General features: G+C 37.3%; 1 protein-coding gene across 1 annotated transcript; it reads left to right on the forward strand.

Annotated features, from left to right (window-relative positions):
- The first annotated feature begins 1,950 nt into the window (after positions 1-1,950).
- Positions 1,951-24,481, forward strand: STARD7 (StAR related lipid transfer domain containing 7). Its single transcript, XM_051975764.1, has 8 exons — positions 1,951-3,435; positions 14,519-14,727; positions 15,045-15,094; positions 15,972-16,082; positions 16,166-16,248; positions 16,912-17,011; positions 20,299-20,383; positions 21,474-24,481. Exons 1-8 carry the CDS (start codon positions 3,008-3,010, stop codon positions 21,656-21,658), a joined length of 1,251 nt encoding a protein of 416 aa, XP_051831724.1. The 5' UTR covers positions 1,951-3,007; the 3' UTR covers positions 21,659-24,481.
- Positions 24,482-26,319: the final 1,838 nt, after the last annotated feature.

Raw genomic sequence — 26,319 nt, forward strand, 5'->3', positions numbered from 1 at the left:
CAATAGATAGAGTCAGGGAGACTCATCTTTAAGAGTTTAAATCTAGCCTCAAACACAGTAGCTGTAGGATCCTGGGCAAGTCACCTAGCTCTGTTTGCCTAGTTTCCTCATTTGTAAAATGAGCTGGAGAAGGAAATGATGAAGAAAACACCAAATGGAGTCCCATAGAATCAGATATGACTGAAAATAACTCAATAAAATAACAAATAATAGTACCTCCCCCCCCTCCCCAGTCAAAATAGATATTTGCAAAATGCTTAGCTTAGCAAATCCAAGCACCTTATAAATGTTTGCTATTTTTCTTCTTAAATGGTAAAGCCAATATTCATCCCACTAGCGAGGAGGAAACCAAAAGCTCCCGTTGTCACTCACCTCTCCCCGTGTTCCAGAGTGGCAAGGTGCTCCCTTTAGAGAAGGAATTCTGTGAGAGCCCATGATGGGCTCCACTCAAAAACCCAACAAGCCTTCCTAGGGGCTTTAAGGAACCATCCAAGTACAGGGGGAAGGAAGGGAGGGTGACTAGAGGCTAACCTTCATTAAGAAAGGGCTTAAATCAACAGATTCCTCCTCCCAAGGGACACCAAAATTGATGATGTACAACTCAGAATATTGCAGAGTCCTATGGAATGAATATATAGACTCACACTATCAAGTCAAGAGGCAGAGTTTAGGAGTCACCCTTAGCAAGAAGGCAAGTTTCCTATTGAACTCGAAATTAACAAAGGGGAAGGGGGGACCTTTTTATCCCAATAAGGTACGCTAGCCAGCTACGGTGTGCGTGGGCAAAGTTACCGATTATCACAGTTCACTTCAGGTTTATGGGAGAGAGCCTTTGAAACGGACGCGTATAGCTTGACCTCCCGAATGCGTACAGTAACTATGTTATCGCTACAGGGTAGCTGGGTCTGTACAAGATAATTTTGTCAAAACAAGAAATTCTGCAGGATCAGCTTGTTCCTGTATCAAAAGGAGTTAGGAGATGCCGTTCTCCCTGAGACCTACTTAGATACCGGGTTGAAGTTAGGGACGTGATGTTTTTCTGGGGTCTATTCACCCATCATTCTGACTTCCATTTGAGTATCCTAACCCTGTACATCTTGCTTTGGAGAAGCTGGAATCAGATAGCTGAGAGCAGATGAGCAAAACCAGCAGCAGTGAACAGAGAATCCTTTTCCCAGTTCAGTGCTGGGTGGGCGGGCTACTGGCTCTCTGTTCTGCCAATCTCCCACGCGCTGCGCTTTTGGTGTTTAATACACGCCTGTTGGATGAATGGAAGAGGAATGAGTTTAGGGGTAAAGATAATGAGATCAAATGTTGCACATTAAGTTAGAGATGTCTATGGGCCTCTCGTTAGAGGTGGTGAGACTGGAGCTCAGTAGTGAGATGGGGGCTGCATTAGTGAATGTGAAGATCATTTGCATAGAGAAGATGGCGGAATCCCTAAGTTGATGAGATCATCAAAAGTCAGGATTTGCACCCAGGAACTGGAGTTTTAGGACCCTTCAGATCTTCCTTCTGCCTGTGCGCCTTCAAGTGATAACATCACTGCACCCCAGTTCTGGAGTAATTGTACCAGAATAATTGTAGAGAACAGGGGAAACAGGAATTTATCTAGGAGTAAAGGTCTCTTTCCTAACCTACCATGGCTCGGGAATAATCTTTTACGAGCTCTGGAAAACAAAACAGTCATTCTTGCAGGCACCTCCAAAGACAACTGCGTGAGGGGGGCGGGGCGTGAGAGGAGTGAGAACATGGCAGCCCCCGGGGTCCTGGGTCGTCTCTAAGACGCCCTTGACTGGTTCCGGCAGCGCGCGGGCTCCACCTACCTTGCTAGCGGATGCCGAGGCTAGACGAATTGGCTCCGGGCTGCGTGACAAGCACTCCTCGGCGCCACTGAGTGGAGGGAGGGCAAAGGTTACGGCCAATCAGAAGAGAGGTAGCTGCAGTCGGGGGGAGGGGGGTGGGGTGGTAGGTTGTAGGGACAAGAGCGTGTGGTGGCTGCTGAGGAGGGGTCAGGATCTCTTCAGCGGCTGGGCCAGACCCCCCAGCAGAACCTGCCAGTGCCCGACTCCATCTAGGCCCCTTCTGGCCCGCTGTGCACGGCGGCCCGCAGCTGTTGGTCCTGGCTCCTGCGGCTGTGGCAGAGAGGGAGGCCGGAGGCCTGTGTGCGCGGGGGCGGGGCCGAATCGGGCCTGTGGCGCCGGGGACCGAGACGCCGAGACCGCGGGGGCCCAGCGAGGGGAGCCCAGGCCTACGGGCCCTAACGGACTGGTTACTCAGGGCCCAGTCTGACCCGTTTCGCGGGTCCAGCGTCCACCCGAGCAGCCCTCTCCTCTTTGGGACACCCCCTCCAACACCGGCCTGACCAGTCCCAATCCGAGGTCGCTGGGCCAGTCTGCCAAGGCGGCCTCCAGGGGCGGGAAGTCACGTTTGTCCCTCAGGCCTGGGCCGCATGAAGCTTCCCAGACCCCCACCTGTGCGCGCCCTCTCGCTCTTGCTCACTGCCTCCCTCGGGGCCCGCCTTCCTCCTTTCCTTCTTCCATCTCTTCCTGTCCTGCTCCCTCGCGGGTCTTCTCCGCAGCGATCCTAGGGTCTTCTCGGCTACTCTTAGGTTGATTTCCTCCGTTCCCAGGACGCTTCCACTCACCCAGGGGATCTTTCAGCCCTGCTGAGAAGTTCGTTCACCACTTCTCTAATAGAGAGTTGCCCTGCCATTTTGATCTCCCTAATCGCTGAAACAGCCCGCCAAGTTACTTGGTTGTTCCTGGGAGCTCATCCTAGAGATTTGGGTGGGTTGTTTTGGGCCCGATTGTGTAGAAAAAAAAAATAGGGTTTTCCTCCCCAGAAGCTAAAATTCCAATCACTATATTTGTAAATCCAATGCTGAAACTGAAGGGGAACCGGCTCCTGGTGAGTCCCCGTTTTGTAAGTGACTCGCTTTGACTAATCCTTTGCGTGCGTGGGAGGGAGTCGAGTGGGCCAGACTGGTCGGACCGACTTAGCAGGAATGTTCCACTCACTGCAGAGGAGGTCGCCCTCCAGTGTTTATTCCTACTGTGTGAGCTCTGCACGGTTTGCCAGCCTTGCGGATGGGAGTCTGGGCTGGGGGCATCAGGTGAGCTCCCTGAAGGGCAGGGTGCAGCAGGTTCTCCGTTGGTTCCAGAAGGAGACCGAGAGAGGCACTAGGCAGAATAAGAGCCTCCTCTCGCTTTTAGCTAACCAGTGTAGCTATGTCACCAGTCTGAGGGTCCGCCGTGCCCAGCAGATCGGTCAGCTCTACAGCAACATCTACTCGGAGAGGACGCGCTGGAGCCTCTTCAGCAGACTTTGGCGCAAGTTTCACAGCCACCACGGGAATGCTTGTAAACTGATGGCTGCTCTCACCGGAATCTTTGTGTGGGAAGAGGAGAGGATCAAAGAAGAGGAATTACAGAGGTGAGGGCCCTGGTTTCGCATTTGAAATTTTACTTGTCGGTTCTGGTTGAGTGAAACATTGGTGGTGGGATTTAGTGAAATACCAACAAGGGATGGGGGTTCATGAATTGTGTCGTTTTAAAGTGGGTACTTCATCAATGTGCTAATCTTTGCTCTGTAGCAAAAAAGACATCTGGCAAAAAGTTCTCTCTCCCCACCCCCATATGTTTAAGTTCATTTTTGTAGGAATAGGAGGCATGTTTATCTTCTAGGGAGAATTTTTGTGGGAAACTGGGATGCAAAGATTAGTGAAATAATTTTTTTTCACTAAATAAAGTTTTGGTCCTGGAAACATTCGTGCTGTTAAGTCTTAAATACATTCTGTACTTCAAAACAGGCACAATTAAATCCTCCAGTCTGAGGGATATCCTGCTGTGAAGGAAAAACAAAACTAAATTAAATTTCAGGAGTTTGTCAGAAAGCTGGATTGTAACTTTCTATTTTTATGGGGAAAAATTGAATCAGAATGCGAATTTCCTTTGACTTTTAAGCCCTGAAATCAGCTCACACTTGTGCTAAATAAACCAGGGTTTTAAGTTTGTTGAAGACCATCAGTGTTAGACTCCTGGTACTGCATCCTAAGAGTTTTGAAGGTGTCCTTGTTAGGGTCTTTTCACTTTGTTCTGAGATGTGTTTATGATTCTAGAGATACAAAAAATGTTCCAGTCTCCCCAGAGTTTCCTTCATTTGTTTGCTGATTCTTGAAATTCCTGTAATTTGAAATTCTACAATTAGAGATAAAGTTTAAAATGCAAATACTTCTTCTGGAAGTAATTAATTATACATATATGTATATGAAGTGACAACCATTGTTCATTTTGGAGGAGATAGGGCAATTTATCAACTCCTGGACTATGTGAAACCATGTTTTGGATACACTTTGGGCTTCAATCCATTTTATCAGCTTTGGGATTTATTTCTCATAACAAAGGCCTATTTGGAGGACTTTTAAAAAATGCCTAAATTAAAATCTGAAAGAATTGCTCTGAGGGTTTTTTTTTTTTAATGAATGTTCTTATAAAATCATGTTAGATTTCACACAGTTAAAATTTGGTCTTCATGCTACAGCCCTTTAGATTTAAGAACAAAAGAGAAAAAAAGTTAATTGTTATAAGATAATAAATGTCAATGAGATTTTTTTCATGAAAAATTTAGTAGTACAATGGTATAGTGTATCTCTAATTGATAACTTAGTTTTGATATTAAGTAAAATACTCTGGAGACAGGTTATCTCTTTGCTTTTGAGGTTTTGAATATTATTCCCACTTAATAAATAGTTCTTGATTGATTCCATCTGCTTTGAAGTAAATACAGGGATTATCATAACCATCTTATTAGGGATTTTTATTTAGCAGAATGTTTTGGGGTTAACTTAAATAAGGAAGTACTCATTCAGTAGCAAACTGCTGCTGCACATGCAACTATATTAACTATAGAATTTTTATTCTTAGAGGGAAATATACTTGATGTTAATGGAATAAAAAAAATTATTTTTACGGGTTCCTAAATCACAGTAATGACCCAGCAGACATTTTAAATTGAATTTACATGCTTAACTGTCCTATGTTGCATCACTGTTCTTTGTTTTAATACTTAGAATGAAGGCCCCTTATCCCTGTAATAGAACAACATTGACACTTTCTATTCTAAGTACTTACCTCCAGAGAGTTTAAAGGCCTGTACTAACACTATCTCATTAATTTTAGCAGCATCAAGAGAACCTGAGAGAGGAAGGAACTTGTAGAAGGTCACTTTGGTCACATTGCTGGGGCCAAAAGTTTATAGCTCATGTTTCTTAACTCCTAGCCTGGAGTTTTTAACCACTAAGCCTCTTTGTCTATATTTTTTACAAATTTTGATTATTTTTGTTTTTGTCTAGGTTTTCAGAATAGTAATCTGTGAATCTAGAGCCCTTTCTTAAGAAAAAACAAAACATTTTTCTTTATCTCCTTGTAACTTTGAAAAAAGAAACAAAAACCCAGCAGTAGGAGAGGAAGGAAATTAAGAAATATACACAATGTACTGAACTCTGACATAGGAAGAAACTGTGCTTCATTAGGCTCTTGCTTTAATTCATATCAGAAACAAATGTATTTACCAAATTGGCAGTATAGTAGAGTATATGGTTTTTTAATCCATTTCCAAACCCAACCTAGAAAATTGAGTACTTGCATTTTTCAGTATGATATTTATTAGAGTGCCATTAATTAAAATCCTCTTGGCTTACTGGTAAGGAAGAAAGTGACTTTCTTCTGTCATTGAGATTAAAGCTTCTTTTGTATAAGAGGCTTCTGTAATCGTTGTGACTATCAATTCAGATTATCTTTCTTGATGGCTTTGTTCCATATTATCAAAACTAGGTAAAAGTTGACCTGAAATTTTTGAGCTTTTTTCTCCATTCTGCTATAGAGCAACTAAATTAATTGACCCTTAATAGTATACGTTTTTGGTAGTTTTGGGTTACTACCTGAAAAATTACCAGCTTGTTTGATAAGCTGAGATGGAAATTATGGTAAAACCATACAAAGTCACAATCTCAGAGTTGTAGAGAATTTAAAAGATCATCTTGTCTAAACTGCTTATAAAAGCAGCATTTTAGAAATATGCTTCCAGTCTTCAGTTAAAGGCTCTTAAGAGGAGGAATTATTGTAAAGGAATGAAAAAGTATTTAGTGTTTCCTGTAAGCAAAATGCTGGGGATACAGCTAAAAAAGGAAAATGGTTTCTGCTCTCAAGGATCTCACATTCTACTGGGGGATGACAATAGAGAAGTTTCAGCTACAATTCAGATGGAAAGACCTCATCCTTATGGGTCACTGGCCAAACAAATGTCAGGGAATTTTCTTTAATGCTATTTTTATTGATAACCCCATCCATTTGTGATGTTGAACTATTTGAAGTGCTAAGGACTTTGGTGGCTAGAATTTAATTTTTCAAGTCTTCAGTATCTGGTTGCTCAGAAGGCAGGAGTTCCAAGACCCACAGAAGCTCTTGTCAGGTTACATTTTTTATAGCAATTATATTCCACAAGGCAGTCCATTTTATTCTTAGGTAGTTCTGACTGTTAGGAAATTTTTACTTACATCTACTTAAATTTGTCTCTCCATAACCTCCATCTATTTCTCCTAGTAGTATTAATATGCTCTAGGGCCACCTGTAATCTTCACATGTTAAAGAATTAATTGTCATACTTCTTGCCTGGTCACCATCTCCTTGATACAGTACAGTGATTCTCAAACTTTTTGGCTTTAGTTTGTGCACTCTTAAAAATTCTTGAGGACCTTCAAAGATCGTTTGTATTATAGGTTATATCAATATTTATCATCTAGAAGTTAAAATTAGCTTCATTTAAAATAACAAATCCATTTCATGTTGAGATAATATTTCTATGAGTAATAACTTTGCTAAAAACAAATTTAACAAGAATTTTTTCATTATTTCACATATTGTTGAAAATTTCTTTAATATCTGGCTTAATAAAATAACATAGCATATATGTTATCTCATTTGATTCTTACAGTAATATAGAAAGGTAGTTTTTACATTTAAATTTGCCATTTTACAAATGAAGAAATCAAGACATTTAAGTGACTTGCCAACAGTCATACAATTTACTTACGTGTCTGAAGCTGGATTTGAACTCAGGTCTTCCTGGCCTCAGCTCCAGCATTCTGCACTGCACTGCACTGGCTAGCTCCTTAATGGAAGACTTTAGATTCTCTTATGTGCTTTTTTCATTTAATCGGTTGTGTTGTTTTGTCTTAAGTATATAAAGAAAATCTACCTTTGGATGTGTAGTTCAAAAAAGGAGGGACAGTTTAATAAGCAAATAATAGTATTGTTATGAACATATTTTTGATCCCATAGATCCTCTAAAAAGGTCTTGCGACCCTCATACTTTGAGAACTAGATTATATTTGGAGAACTGCTGTGTTATATCTTATTAGTATGTTTGTTTTTTAATATGGTACCCCAAATTAAACTCAGTACTCCAGATTGTGGTCTGATTGGCAGGAAATGCATCAGGATTGTTATCTTCCTAGTTCTGAATACTATGACATTTGATTGAAACCTAAAATCATATTAACTTTCTTAGCTATAGTTCTATACTTTAGATGATAATTGAGCTTTCAAAAACCCTAGGTCATTTTAAAATGTGTATCTTTGGTTACATATTGCTTTCATTCTAAATATATTCATTACCTCTCTCCTATTCAGGGAGCCATCCTTTGCAACAAAAATAACAACAACATAACAACTAAAGGGAAAAGTTTAGTAACTAATAAACATATCAGCTGAGTATTAACAGTATTCTACATCTCACTTAGCCTTCCACTCCAATGAAGGCTAACAGATACACCCCAGATGATTTTCAAAATGCACTATTGTCTACCTGTGTTTCCAAACCTTGTGTTATATTTATAAAATTGCTGTTTTGAACCTAAGTGATAATTATACCATCTGTGTCACTAATAAAAATGTTAATTAAGCATAAGGCCAAGCACAGATTTTTGGGGCACTATAATAAAGACCTTCTTTCAAGTTGATTTTGAAGCATTACTACTACTCTTAAAGATTTGCTAAATATTTAACTCCTAATCCACTGAGATAAATTATGGTCTCTGCCAGTATTTCTACCTTTTCCATAAGAATAGCATGAACATTTTGGTCAGATGCTTCATTAGCATCTAGGCAAACTGTTTCCATGACATTCTGTAGTGTTTTCTTCTTTAAAATATATAATCGTTCTCTGAGAGCAGGTTTCTTGGGGGGCTTCTGGAGGCAGGCTTAGTTTCAGTTCCAAGTAATAATCACCTCAAATGCAGCCAGGGATTAAAGTCCAGTCCTTTATTGTCTCTTCCAAAATAGCCGGTTAGTTTTCTTAGAGGCTCCTTGCTTCCAAGAGCTCCTGTTGCTAGTCCTTTGCCTCTTCCAGCTTCAGCCTCTCTTCTTCCAAATCCTGGCTTCTCAATCTCCCCAACTATTTCCTGGCTGAAGTTCCAAGAGCAGCAGCAGCTGCTGCTTCTTCTTCTTTCTTCTTCTTTCTTCTTCTTCTTTCTTCTTCTTCTTCTTCTTCTTCTTCTTCTTCTTCTTCTTTTTCTTCTTCTTCTTCTTTTTCTTCTTCTTCTTTTTCTTCTTCTTCTTTTTCTTCTTCTTCTTCTTCTTCTTCTTCTTCTTCTTTTTCTTCTTCTTCTTCTTCTTCTTCTTCTTCTTTTTCTTCTTCTTCTTCTTCTTCTTTTTCCTTCTTCCTTCTTCTTCTTCTTCCTTCTTCTTCCTTCTTCTTCTTCTTCTTCCTTCTTCTATTTTATTTATTTATTTATTATAATAACTTTTTATTGACAGAATCCATGCCAGGGTAATTTTTTTTTTTACGACATTATCCCTTGCACTTGCTTTTGTTCCGATTTTTCCCCTCCTTCCCTCTACTCCCTTCCCTAGATGGCAAGCAGTTCTTTACATGTTAAATAGGTTACAGTATATCCTAGATACAATATATGTGTGCAGAACCGAACAGTTCTCTTGTTGCACAGGAAGAATTGGATTCAGAAGGTAAAAATAACCTGGGAAGAAAAACAAAAATGCAAATAGTTTACATTCATTTCCCAGTGTTCTTTCTTTGGCTGTAGCTGCTTCTGTCCATCATTTATCAATTGAAATGGAGTTAGGTCCCTTGTCCAAAGAAATCCACTTCCATCAGAATACATCCTCATACAGTATCGTTGTCGAAGTGTATAATGATCTCCTGGTTCTGCTCAGTTCACTTAGCATCAGTTCATGTAAGTCCAAGAGCTTCTTATATATGATTTCTTAAAGGTGTGAACTCAAAGGTTGACTTCTCCTCTAAGAGAGTGGGATTGTGGGTTCCTGACTTGTGAATCTCCCGAACTTGTGAATCTCGAACACTAATGTGTGAACTAATGTGTGAACTCTTAAAAGTGTAAAAAGTGTGAACTTAAGTACATAAGCATTGTTTCTATCAATTCCAGTGAGTTAACACCTTGTTTCAAGTTCTGGTCCATGATAATATTCCTTTGATTTACTAGTGTATTAACCCTATTTTGGACAATTCCATAAGTTCAGACTCAGGATTGAAATGAAATGAGACATTGGTAGACTGTCCATTTTAAAAAGACATTTACTTAACAGGACCATAGAAACTATATTCAGTAAGGATATAGCATTACTTCAGCCAGATGAAATCTCCTTTCCTCTATAAGGAAACAAATCTGTTCAGAGGTGCCAGTGTTAACTTGCTTGGCAATGGGATATCTGTCAGATTTGAGGGGCTGACTTTTTTTAGTGGAGGTTGGCAAGATGGCACAAACAGGCTGGCAAAACTCCCTGAGTACAATCCATATTAAAAGGTAATTGGGAGATTTTTAACAAAGTAAAATACAGTGCAACATAGACAAGTTAATTGGTGGCTTTCTAAGTTTCTATAAGGCCTATAGAGATTCCCAAATTCTTTGTTTGACATCACTGCCCTAAGTTACCAGAAAATCTCTTCAATGCCTTGAGCTATGCATAGTTCCTTGGACCACTTGAGTCTTAGGGACAGTTTCCTTGCCTTTTAGGGGAAATTTCGCCCATTGAGCATGTCAGAGAACTTGGTAGATGTTTCTTGTGTCCCCCCTCATATTGTTTGCTCCTCCTTGGCACAGGCTGTATTGTCTCTCTTTGAGTCTAATTCCAGGACTTAGCATGTGCTTGTTGACTGACTGGCACTGCCAACAGAGGAAATGAAGATAATCTGATGTTAACTTGTTCTTGATGAAGCCATGGTAGCACATTATAATGCTTAGCATTTTAAGATTTTCAGAGCGTGTATAGCACAATCTGATTTGAATCTTAAAGCAACCTCTGAGTTAGGGATGATCTAGATTCTAACCCCATTTTCCAGATGAAGAAACCAAAATCTAGAGATGCTAAATGAGTTGTCCATGGTCTCATAGCTTCTAAAACCAAAAGGCAGGATGCAACCATGTGTCTATCCATTTTTAATTTTTAAGTAAATTTAATATTTTACCCTTTACACCACCTTGCATTTCTTTGTTCACATTTTTTTTATTATTAAAACTTTTTGTTTTCAAAACGTATGCATGGATAATTTTTCAACACTGACCCAAGGAAAACCTTGTATTCCAAAATTTCCCCTTCCCCCTACTCCGTTCCCTAGATGGCAAGTAATCCAATATATCAAATTTTTCTTAAAGATGTTCCATCTCTTGACCAGTTTGCTTTAGAATTTTGAAAGGAATTAAAAGTCAAGCTCACTTGTCACAGTTGTTACTGGTGACTTATATCAATCTCAGGTTGACTCAAAAAGGAGTGCACAAGGTTAGGAGCATGATAGGGATGTTGACAACCTGTACTATTTATTCTGTTTTGATAGCTGTTCCTTTCCCCATCTCCCCACTCTCAGTCTCCAGAACTTTTAGATCTGCCCCTTTTTTCAGATTTATTTTTTCTTAAGACAACTCATAATACCTTCCTATTAGAAAAGTTTTGTGAGTGGTGTCTGACTTCTTGTGATTGACCTTCAGCACTTTTCAATATTTTTTACCAATCTTTATCCTTAATTTTGATATGAGTGTTCACCAATGAGCTTGAGTACTGTTTCCTTCATAAGGCTTTTCCTGATTCCTCCAGTTGTTAGTCTTCTTTCATATCATTTTATATTTTTATATACACACATACACTTTTTGTTTATGCTTATTCCATTAAAATATAATTGCCTTGAGGAAGGAGCTATTTTGCTTTGATATTTATATTCCCACTAGTAACTCTGCTTATTACATAGTAACTTTAATAAATGCTTGTTGGTTGATTTACTCTGTACCAAGTAAAATATCTTTTAGGACAAAAAATGAAACACTGAAAAATGTTAAACAATGAAGTAGGTTTTGATTGTTGGGGATTTTTTGGATGATACTTTCTAAAAAATGAAATCTACATCTATATAGTAGATTGATATAAAATAATAAAAAATGTACCTTTAATAAGAAATATTATTAAAATATTCTTAACTAGTGATTTAAATGGAAATTTTCTAATGGTTTAAGTCAAATATAGAATTACTTTAAATTTATCCCATGAAAGAACACTCTCATGCCCTTTAAATGTTTCCCAGAAAATGTTTGATTCAGTCGAATTGAAGCTTGTGGATATTGTATCATGGTTGAAACCATATCCCTGAGAACATATTTTGCTTAAAAGCCATCTGATTATATCTGTTAGCAAGTCTCTTGGAGGAGGGGGTGTGTTATCTCTAGTATCCTGGTTCCATACTACATTTAATCATTGTTATCCTTTCTGCTTGAAGGATAAGGATAAGGGTATGGATATGAATTATAATCCTTTGTTCTGATATGGGTATTCAGATTCAGTGTCCATATTGTAAACTCTCAATCTGTACTTGATTTCATCTTGGACTGAGCAGTGAGATGCATTGAATAACAAATTAAATTGTTTTTTATTACTGTGTTTTGGAACCTGTTTTTATGGTATTGCAGTTGACTAATTCAAAGCCCTGGCTAAGAATTGAGTGGGCAGAATAGGAAAAAAGTATCTCCTCCCTTTTATTTTGCAAGGGAGATAGTAGCACTGAATCTTTGACATACTAAGTTGGATGTCTTTTTTTTAGTTCAATTAAATAACTTGAAGCATGATTACATAGGCCACTTTCTAGAGCCTTATGTAATTTGTGGAAGAAGAAAGGTTGACCTAAAAACTTTTCATCAAAATTCTTTTGTAGAAATTGGAGGAAAAGATTAACTTGTAGCATTTGGAGCTTTTTGTAAGTAAAGAAGGGAAGCTATTTATTACCATTACAGCCAGACTAATTGGAAATCCGGCTATGTCCTTATGTCAGCAGCCCACTTAAGAATACTTTAGCACTACAGATGAGGCTTTGTCAAGATTTGATGGTTTATGATCCTATTCCTTTTAGCTTTGGAAATAAGTATTTGTATGAAATTAGCTTTAGTGTTAACATGGTATTTCTGAACTTCTTTGTGTTATAGATAACTCCTAAAATTTTCAGTTTTTTTTTTTTTTTTTTTAATCTTAGTAAGGTGTTAATCTTTTGAACACCAGTGTAGACTGGCTAAGTTAAACAGCTAAGTGGCATAGTGGTTAGAATGCCTGTGACTTGGAGTCAAGAAAATCTGAATTTAAATGCTATCTCAGGTGCATATTAGATGTGTATTCCTGGCCAAGTCACTGTAAAATGAAGATGATAGTAGTTTGTATCTCAAAGGATTGATGAAAGGATCTAATGAGATAGCATATGCAAAGTGCTTTGTAAAATTTTTAATTAAAAAAAGTAAAAGAGGTAAAAGTATAAAAATAAAAGTAAACTAAATAAATGTTAGGTATTATTATCATTAGATAAATTAAATAGATGCTTGATGTTTATTCATTGAATTTTTTTTTCTATTTCACCAAATCTATTTTTTAAGAGGTTGGGTTTTTTTTTGGGTATGTATGTATATATATACATTTTTTTCCATTTCACTAAATTTATCTTTTAATGAGTTGTTTGTTCAGTCAATTTCTATGTTTCCTGTTCCAGATTCTCCTGCGAAGCCCTCATTTCCCCCCCATTTTTCTTCTGTCTATAAGATCCTTTTTAATTCTTCCAAGAGAGTCTTTTGAGCTGGAGACAGTTTATATCCGCCTTTGAGGCTGCCCCTGAGGTGTTTTGCCTTTACTGCCCTCTTCTGGGTTTGTGTTCTGTTCTTTTTCTCCATAGTAGTTTCTATGGTCAGAGCTCTTTTTGCTTTTTTGCTCACTTTTTAAAGGTTGAGGTCTGAACTTAGGGCACAGAGGAAATTATCCTGAGCTTCCTTCTCTGCAAGTTTACAGGAATTTCTCACTGACTGTGCTGGGAGGGTGGTGGCGGGGTGGCGGGGCGTTGTTGCAGGCTTCCCCATTGTACTGGGTAGGCCTGGTCAACTCCCACCTGTTGTGCTGTGATTCATGGACTCACTATTTGTCTTCTGTAGTTGCATTGGAGATTTCACAGCTGGTCTGCTGATTCACTTGCCTTCTGAACAGAGTAGCCAATGCTGCTTTATTTTGGCTTAGAGCATCCCACTAGATTCCTTGTCCCCGAACCAGGCCTGTGCTGTTCTGTGTTCCTCTCTGCCCAATTGAGACAAAATTTTCCTGAAGTCCTTCCAAGATATCTTATGCTGAAAAATTATTACACTCTTAATGTTTGTGGGTTCTGTCACTCCATAATCTGTTCAGAGATTTGATCTAGTGTTAATTCTGAGGGAAACTGGGAAGAGCTCAGGCAAAGTCCTATCTAGTCTCTGACATCTTGACTCCATTCCAGTCTTTGGGGTTTATGAATACATTTTTGGTAATTCCATTGTTTTATCAGGGTGAATATTTTAGAGTGCTTTTGTTTTCTTCAATTTTTAAGATACTAGATATGTTTTATATTTAAGGATTCAAATTTACCTAATTTCATATCAGAGCTTTTTGATATTTTGATTTTTATTTTATTTCAGTGACTCTAAAATTACAGTTTTAATTTCTGAATAGTATTTGCTAGTTGTTTTTTTTTTGGGGGGGGGGTGACTTTGTTTTAAATGACATCTTTTGGTGTCATTCATGTGCCAGAAAAAAAAAAGGAGGAAAAAAAATAGTTTGAACTTGGGATTTTAGTAACTTGTTATAATTTGTAGTGATTCATCATTTGATTAAATTATTTGCTTCATTTAACATCATTTTTTGTTTCATGCCCACTTCTTTGTTGGTTTCTTTCTAGTTATTCAATTTTTTAGTGACAACTTTCAAGCTCATTGAAAGTGCTATTTCTCCTCCTCACAGATTTAAATAGCTATCAATCTCAGTTTAAGCTCTGACCTTTTCTGATATTTGAATTTACATTTCTCAGATTTTAAAGGATTTTTTCCCCTCTTGTGTTCTCCTTGGGTTTTGGTTTTTGTTTTTACTGAAATTTCTTTTGGATAAAGAACTGTAATCATAAGATAGGTTCCACACAGTCTTTCTCACCTTTTCTTTTTTCTCAGATCTATTGATGAGATGAAAAGAATGGAGGAAATGTCTAGTGTGTTCCGAAGGAGTGGAGTAGAGTGCCACGCCCCTGAACTGAAACCCCAAACCGAAGAAACAAGTGATAAAGCCACTAAAGAGCAGCCATGGGAAATGGTAATGGACAAGAAACACTTCAAACTCTGGAGGCGTCTGATCAGTGGTACTCACCTGTACCAATACAGAGGTGAGTCCCAAAGTTTTTTCTGATTTAACATGGCTCACATGCCATTGTTGGCTAGGAAAACATTGCCATTTGCTTTTCTTTTATTTGCTCCTCCCACACTGCTATATTCTTATTGACTTCCATTTAGATCTGCCTACCCCATTTTCTCCAAACTTAATTATCAGTCTTAAGATTAGAAAAATGTTTCTTTATCCACTGTGATTACTAGTTTCTGCATGCTTCTTTAAATAAATACTTAGTGTTAAATTTGTACCCTAATCACAATCGAAATACAAGTCAAGTAATAACCTGTAACACAGCTTTTATTTTCTTTTTAGTTTTTGGAACATATACCGATGTGACACCTAGACAGTTCTTCAATGTTCAGGTGGGTCAACTCTTTTTACCCCAAACTGAAAGTTAACTTGTACTAGAAAGATTTTTAATTTATTTTATTTTGCTGCCTGGCAAGTTAGATGGACTGAGACTTTTTCTTGTATAACAGGTAGTTAGCTTAAGCCATTCTCAAAACATCACAATTTATTTTCACTAAATATTGGTAGATGGGCTGGGTATCATGTGAAATATATGATGAAATACATACTCTTTAGTGGAATCTGATTAATGTTAACCATATCATTCAGAGCTTGTGACTTGCCCCCTAAGTCCCACTTTACTTTTTTATAGTTATGAGAGGCAGTATGATATAATGAAGAACCTGTCTGGTAGTAAGATCTGATTTTGACATTGAGTTGAGTGACCTGGGCAAGTCATCTAATTTCTCAGTGCTCCTCAGGCATCTGGAGACATTGTATGCCAGTCGTCAGTCTGCATTAGCAGAGGAAATTTCTAAATGGGGAGTTCTTACTAATGAACTCATAAACCTGGACCAAAACAATGACGAAGGTAACCTTAAACAGAGCAAAACTGTTTGTAGAGTGTAGTAGTCTGTGAGAGTTTTAATTGGGTTAGGTTGAACAGATCTGATAATTTTCCACAAAAATATTTCATATTGTATATATGACAGAAATAAATTGCTTCCAATTTTTCTTCCTTGTTTTATTAGTTTTGGAGTACATTGTAACTTCCCCTTTGTAACATTCTCTTAACTTTTTTTTTTTTAACTTGCCATTCGCTTAGCAAATATAAATAGAATCAGTGCTCAGTGTCCCATTTTATAATTGCTAAGATTTAGGGGATTTTTAATAGAATTTTCCAAAACTTTACTTGGGATTTCTTAATCTTCATGTGTTCTTTCTTTACAGCTAGATACAGAATATAGAAAGAAGTGGGATGCTCTAGTCATCAAACTGGAAGTGATTGAAAGGGATGTGATAAGTGGTTCTGAAGTTCTTCATTGGGTAACTCATTTTCCTGTAAGTACTTCTCTTTTCTTTGATTTTTTTTTTAAATCAGACATATATGATGTAGACAATTAATTAATTTCCTTTTTCTTTAGTATCCAATGTATTCACGGGATTATGTATACGTACGAAGGTACAGTGTGGATCAGGAAAATAATGTGATGGTGTTGGTGTCACGGTGCGTACAGTTGGCAGTGGGAAAAATAATGATTTGGGACAAGATGTTTACTTTTGATGATAGAACCATTTAAATATCCTTGGATTACTTAACACTTCTTTAATGGGTCTTATGCAGCAAATGCCCTGTCTTTGTCAAGAATGATTTAAAGGGAAAGAATGTACCCTATGATAATTATTCCAGAAAGACAAGTAAATTTCTTTAGAATGACATCTTCTGATTGGTCACCAAAAGACAAAGTGCAGTTGGGGAATCATCAGACATTTTAGTATAATTAACTAATTTATTTTTCACAAAAAGCCTGCATGATATTCTGGATAGAGGATTGACTTTGAAGTCAAGAAGACATCAAGTCACTTAATCTTTCAGTGTTTTGGGCAAACTCATTAAAGACTGAATTTGCTGAGTAGGTACAGATCTACATTAATGGGGAGATTGCCTTGCTGGGAGCTCCCTAGAGCAATGAAATCACAGGACTAGTACAAAATTTTCTTTAATCTGCTATTTTTGTTAGTTTGTTTTTAACTAAGAAAAGTTTTACTCTCCCTCCCTTCTAATAATTAGTCTTGTAAAACTTAATATTGTTTTAATGTAGATGTTGCCAAGACAAGTCATATTCTTTTATCTTTAGAGTTCTCATTCATCTTATCTTCTCTCTCACAGAGCAGTGGAACATCCTAATGTACCAGAATCTCCTGAATTTGTTCGTGTCCGGTCATATGAATCCCAGATGGTTATCCGCCCCCACAAATCATTTGATGAGGTGAGCTTTCTTTTAGCCAAGAAAGTCTGTGTGGTTTTGACCTTGGGATGTAGATGAAGTGCTGTTGCATAACAGATAGCATTGGTGGAAGAGGACCCAGAATAAGGTGGTGATTAGTAGCTACATTTCACTGGGGCCAACTCGTTAGGTAATAGTGAGGCATTCTCATACTATGGCCAAATAGATGGTCTCATACTAACGACCAGGTAGCATCCTTTCTTTGGTCACACCTTGGAATACTTTCTCAAATACAGCTTTGCTATTCTTCTTTACAAATATAATATAACCATCTTTACTTGCTTTTGGACATCTTTATCTACTTAGCTGAGCATCTTGAATTTTATTTATCTTTGGTCTGATTCTAATTTCTCCCATTTGCTACTTGGTTTTAAAATTGTATGAAGAACTTGGGTATATTACTTCATTGTATTATGTTTATCTTCAAGGGGAGTATATCTGGGTGTCATCATTCTATCCCTTGAATGGAAACTATTAAGTTGAACCTTTAGTTGTATATTTGAAATATACTTCTTAGTAATTCTTACCTTGGAATGAAGTTTTAAATTTCATGGGAAAGTTTAAAAATTCATTTTAAGAATCTTAAGACTTGATTCTTTCCTGTAAAATATAGCAAATGGAGTTAGTATAATGTGCTATTTGCAGAATTGATGAGTTACAATCTTGAGTTAAACCAAGTATTGAAAATCTATTTAAAAACACACACACACACACACACACACACACACACACACACAGCATTATTGTGTGGATATAAAAGAACTAGAAGTCATAGTCCTTGCTTTCAAGATAATACATTCTGTTTGTAAAGATAAGACTAGTGTGTATATATAAAACAATTAAGTGCCTGATTTTTTTTTTTAATTTGAAGAGCAACAGAGCATACACAAATATGCTCTATTAAAGTAGGGAAAAGTTTCATAGAGGAAAAACTGAGCCTGAAAGGATGGGTATTGTTTTGGGTAAATAGAGAAGAGAAAGAGTATTTTGGGTAAAGGATACAGCATGACACAGAAAAAAGTAAGAATGAATTTATGGAAGGGGAAGATAGAAAAAGATGATGTTTTTGGTGTAGAGGATAATAAAAGGAAATAAAATTAAATTAGTACAGCCAAGTTGTGATTGCTTGAAAATCAAGCAGAGAAATTTGGATATGATGCAGTAAGAAGCCATTTTACGCTCTTAAGCAAGGGAGTGACATAAGAAGAATGGCCTAAGCTTGGTAGCAGGATTAATTAGTTGGGAAGAGAGAAAAAGTAGGTAATTGTTGTAGCAGTATTGTGATCAGGGACTGGATTGTGGTAGCAGGAATTAGGTAGGCAGTAGTTGAAGAAATAAATAACAGACATTTCACAGAAATAATTTTGATAAGCTGTGTTGATGGGTTACATGTTAGGAATGAAAAAAAGATAGAGATAACTAAAAGTTTCTAGTCTGCAAGATTAGAATAGTGGTATTAACTGACTCTTAGTTGTGGACATGTTGAACTTGAGGTAACAGGACATTCCAAGTAGATAACCAAGTAGAGTGTGGACAGCATAATCTTGGATTAGAGGTAGTCATTCAGAAAATGAGAGTGAACAGTATAAAAAGGATAGCTGAAATCTTGAGAGTAGATCACTTTTCTGAGGAAATAGGTATTGAGAATAAGCAAATAGCTAAGGCGTGAGCTTAAGGACTATCCACAAATGGTTGTGGAAAGAAGGAAAAGGGCTAGCAAAATAGGCAAAAAGAGAACCTGAAAAGCATAATTATATACAGAAACTTGTGGGAGGAATTTCAAAAATGAATAAATAATAATCAGTTGTCAAATGACCTAGAAGTTGAAGTGAAAGAGAACTGAGAAATCCATTGCCTTTAGTGAGAAGGAAATCATTGATAACTAGGAGAAAAGTTTTTTTTTTTAGTAGAACGTTGGTTATAGAGGCAAGATTGAAGAGAATTAAGGAGCTAATGCTTGGTAAAGAAGTACAAACAATAGACACCTTCAAGAATTTCAGTAGGAAAAGGAAATGAAAATGAATGGTCCCTAGAAAGAGGAATAGAGGTAGAATTTCTTGTGGCTTTGTTTTAAGAGGCTTGAACATGTGTGAAAACATCTCTGGAAGGGGAGAAAATAAAATGCTAGGGATGATTTAAACTGTAATTAATATTTAGTTTTTACATCTTCTTAACTTCCAAATAGTCCCTTACCAAATGTACATTGGTACCTTCTCTGCAACTTAGAATAGTCTAGAACACTGAGAGAGGGTAACTGTCTTGCTCAGGGTCACACTTGGGCCAAAAGTGACACTTGAACTCTTCCTCATCTTCCTGACTTTGAAGTCAGATCTCTACCCTTTCACACAAATAATAACAAAGGTTTTAATTTGTTTCATTAAACATGAGATCATAAGTTTCCCTTTTTAAAAAGGAATTTTTATTGATATTTCCTGTTTTTATATCACATTTCCCATTGTTTTCCCTTCTCCATCTCTCCTAAAAAAGCTATTCCTTGTAATAAGGAATGAAGAAAGAAAAAAAAGGAAAATTCTACAAAACTAAACAGTTAAATTTTTAAAAGCCTGATTTTATATTCAGGATCCCACTCAGCTGGTTTTCCACTTCTGCAAAGGATTAGGGTGAAGAATCATCACACAAACAATTTTCCTGTTCTAATACTTTTTCTAAAACAATCATTTTTTTTCTTAGTTCTTTTTCCTTCATACTGAAGGTAATAAAAGCTTCCCCATATTTCTCTAAATTCTTCATATTTGCTGTTTCTTATGTACAGTAACATTCTATTACATATAAGTACTGTTACTTTCCATTCCCTAACTATGTTTGTTGTTCTTTGCTACCATTAAAAAAATACCATAATTCTTATTTTAGTGTGCATGTGATCTTTGTCTTTGACGTCCTTGAGATATATTGCTAGCAATGTGTCAAGGAATTTTTTAAAAGAAGCTTTTTCTTAAAACAGCAAATCTGGGCACTCTGGGAATCATGATTCTAAATAATAAATCTTTATTTTTATTCCTTTATGCATTGTTATCACCTTGCCTAGCAGAAGTGTTCCTCTTTTAGTTGCCCAGCACATACTCACTTCATTGATTACCATCATAAGACTTAGACCTTCGTCTAAGCTGCCAGCATTGATTACTGGAAATAAGTATCTATAGCTGATGATACTCTCCAGAAATAGGACCTGGTTACTTTTTGGAGTTGATTGGGGAAGTTGTAATGAGTGGATAAAAAATCCTTCATCCTATCCCATTGTCTTTTTCCAGAATGGCTTCGACTATTTGCTAACATACAGTGATAATCCCCAAACTGTGTTTCCTCGTTATTGCGTCAGCTGGATGGTCTCCAGTGGTGAGTATTCAATGCTGGGAATGTAACCTGTGTTGGGCATGTTGTAGATTGTGTCCCTAAACACCAGGAACTTGTTATTTGTTAGTACATCAAGAGCAATGTTTTGAGAATTAAAACTTTAATGACTTAAAAATGAACTTGAATAATATTGAGACTCTTGAAAGACCAGTGATACTTCGTTGAATCATGAAGAGATTATGATTGAAAAAAAACTTAAAAGTCTTAACTTTTTGTGGGAAATGTTTTAAGAAAAATCATTGCCATCTACTAAGGGTCTTTGAATGTGGACCCTATTATATGTATTTACTCACATATACATACATACATATATTTCACTATAGATACACTTACATATCCACATCTCACCCAGAGGTAGCCCACAGATCTGTATATATGGATCCACACATGCATCTGGAGGAGGGGGAGCAGTAGGATTAAGTGACTTTTGCCAAGATCACAGCTAGTGAATGTCTAAGGCCCGACTCCAAGACTGGTGCTCTACCAGTGGCACCACATAGCTGTGTCCATTTATATTTTTTAAACAGTATTGAAGGAAGTAAGATATGGTGGGGAATATACGCTTGTCAAAGAGACAAAGAAGCCAAAGTTTCATGTCGTAGCCTTCGTCTGGTTTGTCTTCATAATTTCTTTTATTCAGGATTGTTCTCATGGCATCTTTCTTCTTTTCTGATATGAACTAGTAGATTTTCTAACTTCTCAGTTAGGAAAAGAGATGGAAAGAAACATAGGTAGAGATGAAACTTCCCCAGTTTGTGAGTTTCTAAGGACAGATGGGGGCTGAGAGGGACATCCCCACCTTAAGGAGAGCTTTCAGGACCAGAAGAAAAGCTAGGCCTGTGCTTTGGGGCCTGCTCAGGGAAGGCAGTTATTGCTCTGTGCAGAAATCCTTGCCCTTTCCCTCTTCCCTGCCATCCCTCCTGTGGGCAACGCTGTGACACAGCTTCCCCCTCACAGGGTGCCTCGAGTTAGCGGTCAGAGCCGGGGCCTTGGGAGAGGGGGGACTTGCGGTTCTCGGTGAGTGAGCGGCTGCCAGCTCGGTGTGGCTCTGACCCTCCGCTTCCTCCCGCAGGCATGCCCGATTTCCTGGAGAAGCTGCACATGGCCACGCTGAAAGCCAAGAACATGGAGATCAAAGTGAAGGACTACATCTCGGCCAAGCCCTTAGATGTCGGCAGTGAGGCCAAGGCAGCCACTCAGAGCTCAGACCGGAAGAGCGAGGGCAGCTGTGGTCCTGCTCGCATCGAGTACGCTTAAGGGGGTTCAGTTTGGGGGGAGAAGTTGTTCATACTGCCGTGGACCTTACCCCCTGCTGCAGGACAGGGAAAAGCCAGGGACAGTGGAAGAGGTCTGCTTTACTCGCAAAGACAAGATCACTTGACAACTGAATCTAATTCACTTGGCCTGGCTCCTTTCAGTCCTTTTGCCGTCCTTTTTTCAGAACATTTGAGAAGATGGCATCTCTCTTGGGAAGCTGTTGTATTTCTGACCCAAGAATTTTAAATTCAGTGTTTCACTGAGGTACTATGGGACAGATTTCTTATACCTCTGTAAGGATGAGAATACTTCCATATGTCCTCTTGGAGCATTTTCCTCACACCTGGATTTTACTTTGTGCCATCAATTTTTCAATGACTTGGCTTTCATTCACTTCCAGAAGACTTCAACTAATAAAACTGTTTGGGTTTTTCATCAATTTGTAGGGGAAATGGGTATTGAGAAATCTCTTGGCAGTAGGTCTTTGTATGTGCTGACTATAAATGAAACAGTCCTATGTGGCCCAAGTGCCTTCTCTTGATCTTTGTTTAGGAACAACATGAAAGCTGTGCCAAGAAATGCCCTTCCTTCATTCAGAAAGTGTCATTTTTTCCTGTGAGATTCCACTTTAAATCTGCTTAATACCTTTACTGCCCTTTCTGGTTTGGATTATGTTGTCTTACCCATCGTCTCCTTCCCATCCTCCCCAACATAGGGTCATCAGTAAAGAAAGCCCTTTAAGATAATAATACATTAATAATATTCAGATACGATCAGTCAAGATGTTGGTAAGGCAACTTACTAAAAATATTGAATTAAACTTTAATTTTTATTTTGTGTTAATTTTTGATCAAGAAAATAGAATAGGGAATCACATAGTTATTACTAGCTTTGAGGAGTCCTCCTTTGCCTAGCTACAGAAGATTCTTCCTTAACCTCACTGCAAAGAAAATGCCAAACTTGTCAGCCCTCTTGGTTTGACTTAAGTCAGTCTTATTTCTGGAGGTTCATAAGGTTTGTATTAGTTCCTTATGATGAAGCTCCGGCATAAAGTCACCATGGAGACTCCCCAGGGATCTGTCCTCTGCTCCCAATTGGGAAGAGAACACAAAGGGAAGGGATGATAATTTTCTTCTCATAAAGGTTTCAGAACCATAAGCCAAGGTAAGATTTTTAGAATGAAAAACTTAGCCATAACCATAATTGCCATCGTAAGAAATGCTGGCTGAGCTGTGTAAAACAAAAGAGAAAACCCATTCCTTTACTTTTCCTCAATCACTGCAAAATCTCTTCCATTACCTCTCTTTCTATTTATTGCATTGAAATACTGTTACCTCTTACATATGATTGACTTGAATTTTGCTGGAAGGTTTTAACTCTGGCCAGGTATATTAATCGATCTGGCCAGAGAAAGGTCCAAGTTGAAGGCTAATAGTATTTGCAGAGTGGGATGAATGATCCTAACTGGGCTTATTAGGTTTTGATTGTGACTAGAGTACCTTGCTCTGGATTGGATACATTGGCTATAATGGCTTTGGAAGAATCCTACCTGAAGGCAAGTGTGCTATCTCCAGACTTAGATATATTCTGATTTAAATGGTATAGGATAGTATGGGTATTCTCATCTGGGCTCAGTTACAATGATAAAACTTCAATCTGAAAGGTGGTAGGAACTTTGAAATCTCCCTTATCACCAAAATTTAGGTGGGAAACTTCTGTTTGCCATTCCCTACTCTCTATTTCTATCATGGAAGAAGGGATCTAATCCTAAAGTAACTTCAATCACCCTATATTATCCTTACTGTCTATTCAGTTTTGTGCCAAGGTAGTGATCCCACCAACACTTTTTTTGGTTGTCTGTTCAGATGATACGACACAGGTACACTATATACGAGCTCAAGCTCCTTTTCATTGACCCTTCTTTTCTTATTTCAAAATGTGATGAAATCAGGGAACAGTCAATGAGTTCCATTAATATTCATTACCTACAGGAGTTATTGTGTATAAAGAGCAATTATAAAGGTGCTTAGGGTACTTAGGCTGCTCTTTGTGATTCTGTGTTCTGGTTTGTGGCACTGGTTGTCAGTGTAGTCTTTTGGGATTGTAATAATTTTACTAATGACTGGCATTTTTATCAAAAGTATGAATAAATATACAGATTGGTATGAAAGAGTGTTTGTCTTTGGAAGAGCGGTGGTGGGGAAACTTTTCATTGTTGGAACTATCTTTTCTTTCTTAGTAATATTACTGAAAAGAGGAATATTTGGCCACAGCCCCAAAATTTCTGAGTTTGGGTGTGGGGACAAAAATAGCTCATTCTTTTTCAATATTTATTGGCTTACATTCAGAGCAGAGTTTTCATGATTAATAATCTCTCCACTTTGGTCACCCAGTTTGGCAACCAAAAATAAATTATTCATTTCTATTTTCTTGTTTTGATAATTGCTGTGAACCTGAACCTTTTTTGTTAAAAATGTCATTGTGGAAGAAGTGATGCTGGATTTATATAAATGACAAAGATACTGTTCTCAGAGCAAAAGTAGTGGGAGATTAAAGATTGTTGAAAAACAGAGTTTTAAGGAATTTTAGAAATAGATTGGGGCAAGCTTGATTGGAAAATCTTTTCCCATGCCGAAGGGAAATAATGAATTTTGCCATAGGATGTGAGAATTGAAAGAATACCAAATTAAGTTGCAGATATTTTGTCCTTTTTTTCTCCCAACGACATTGTAGATTGGGGTAGTTCTAGTAGGAATTTTAGTTCCTAATATTTTAGTTGGGATTTTGGATCTTCTCTTCATCTCATTAATCTTGATGTTTATTTTTTTAAAAAATATCAACCACCATTAAATACTTTCTCTGTGTCTCAATGTTTATTTTTTTTTTTTAATGAATTTAGCATTAAGAATATCTTTGGGTTTTAATAAAGTAAGCATAATATATGAAAGGGCCTTCATGAAAGTCTCCACATTGCCTTAGAAGATCAGAGATGTAAATGGCAAAGGGAAGAACTCAGGTAGGCACAGAAATTATTCGTGTTCATAGAGTCAAAAGGGATCTCGATGATTATTGGATAGTCTAATCTCTTTATAGATAAGGCTTAAGAGACAATCCTGAGGTCATAAGTAATAAATAGCAAAGATAATATTTGAAACCAGATCTGACTTCAGAGCCAAGCATCCCTTCTGCTGCTTCACCCCTTTTCTCCCCATATCCATTGCCCTTAGTTTTTTAATTGGGACCCTTATTACAAGCTATTCCTTAAAGACCTTGAGAAGAACTGGTTGTTCTATGGTTCTTATTGAGTCGATATCTGTTCTTTGTAATGATCAGTAAGTTATTTTGATTCTTATCTGGAATAGCACAGAAAAAAATATTCTTTCCTCTATGGTAGCTATGAGATATTCTAAGGTTGCTGTCAGGAAGCCCCTTTTATTTTCTAATCTTAAGTATAATCAATTTCCTGGATATGTTTCTTTACTTGAACACAGAATTCCATGTATCTATGTTCTTAGCCCAGTGAAGGGTTGGTTGGTTGGTCTTCATTCTCAAAGAGGATCAAAATGACATCTTGGTATTGGAGTGTCTGGCTAATCAGACTAATAAGAGCTCATGCTCAGAAGACTACCACAGGTCAGGCACAAATAATCCATGTGAACCATGTGACTCTTATTTTCCTTGATGTGGAAACTGAGCTTCTATAAGGATGGTGTTAGATTGCTTTACTTTGGTTTTTAGTAGTGTACCATGCTTAGGTCAGCTAAAACTTCAGTTTCTTCACATGAATTTAAGAAGATTCTTCTATAAATTGTATTTCATATAATTGGTGGTGGTGGTTGATTCTTAATTCTGAATTCAGAACCTTACATTTATCTCAAATTGAATTTTTAAAATTTGACTCCATTATTCTAGGGTCAGAAAAACAGTAATCATCAGTGATGGGATTGGAATCCAGATTCTCTGACTATTGAAGCTTTTTCTACTGTACCCACAATATTTCATTCTAACCTGTTTTTTTTTTTTTTTTTTTTTTGAGATACTGGTTAACCTACTGTTATTAGCTTTGTGTCATCTATAAAGTTAATAAGAAGGATTAAATTTTTGAAGTCAATGATTAAAAATGTAAAACAGAGCAAGGACAAAGTGTTCTAGGGCATCCCACCAAGTTTCTTTTAATCTATCAGTCAACATTTTTTGAATGCTAAATTATTCAAACCAGAGCTTAATTCACCTAACTAAACTACCACACTGTTGTCTCTAGCCTGCATTTCTCTGTTTGCTTTATTAAAGTTAAAATATATTTTCTACACCAAATTAATAATTATATTTTTTAAAATGAAATTTGACATAATTCGTTTTAGTGAATCCATGTTGGTTTCTTAGCATCTCTCTTTTTTGTGCTTACAAACATTCTGTTGAATAATCTTTTCTACAATTTTTGCCACAGATTAACATCATTCACCAATCTGCAGTTCTTTATGAAATACATGTTTTTCTTTTATTTTAAAATTAGGTTGTTTCTCTGTCTTGTTTTCAGACACATCACCTGTTTACCATGATTTCTCAAAGACTATTGAAAAAATTTGGAGATGATTTTGAAATATTTTCAGTTCCTTGGATATAATTTCTCTAGTCTTAGGGATTTGAAATAATTTAACATT

This window comes from Antechinus flavipes, chromosome 2, assembly GCF_016432865.1.
Source record: "Antechinus flavipes isolate AdamAnt ecotype Samford, QLD, Australia chromosome 2, AdamAnt_v2, whole genome shotgun sequence".
NCBI classification, from domain to species: domain Eukaryota; kingdom Metazoa; phylum Chordata; class Mammalia; order Dasyuromorphia; family Dasyuridae; genus Antechinus; species Antechinus flavipes.

Bases quoted from the DNA above. Each gene is read 5' to 3' on its own strand.
- STARD7 (XM_051975764.1), top strand. From the start codon at position 3,008: ATGTTCCACTCACTGCAGAGGAGGTCGCCCTCCAGTGTTTATTCCTAC. The intron at 14,728-15,044 runs GTGAGTCCCAAA...TTTTCTTTTTAG, and splicing joins TCACCTGTACCAATACAGAG to TTTTTGGAACATATACCGAT. The intron at 15,095-15,971 runs GTGGGTCAACTC...CTTTCTTTACAG, and splicing joins GACAGTTCTTCAATGTTCAG to CTAGATACAGAATATAGAAA.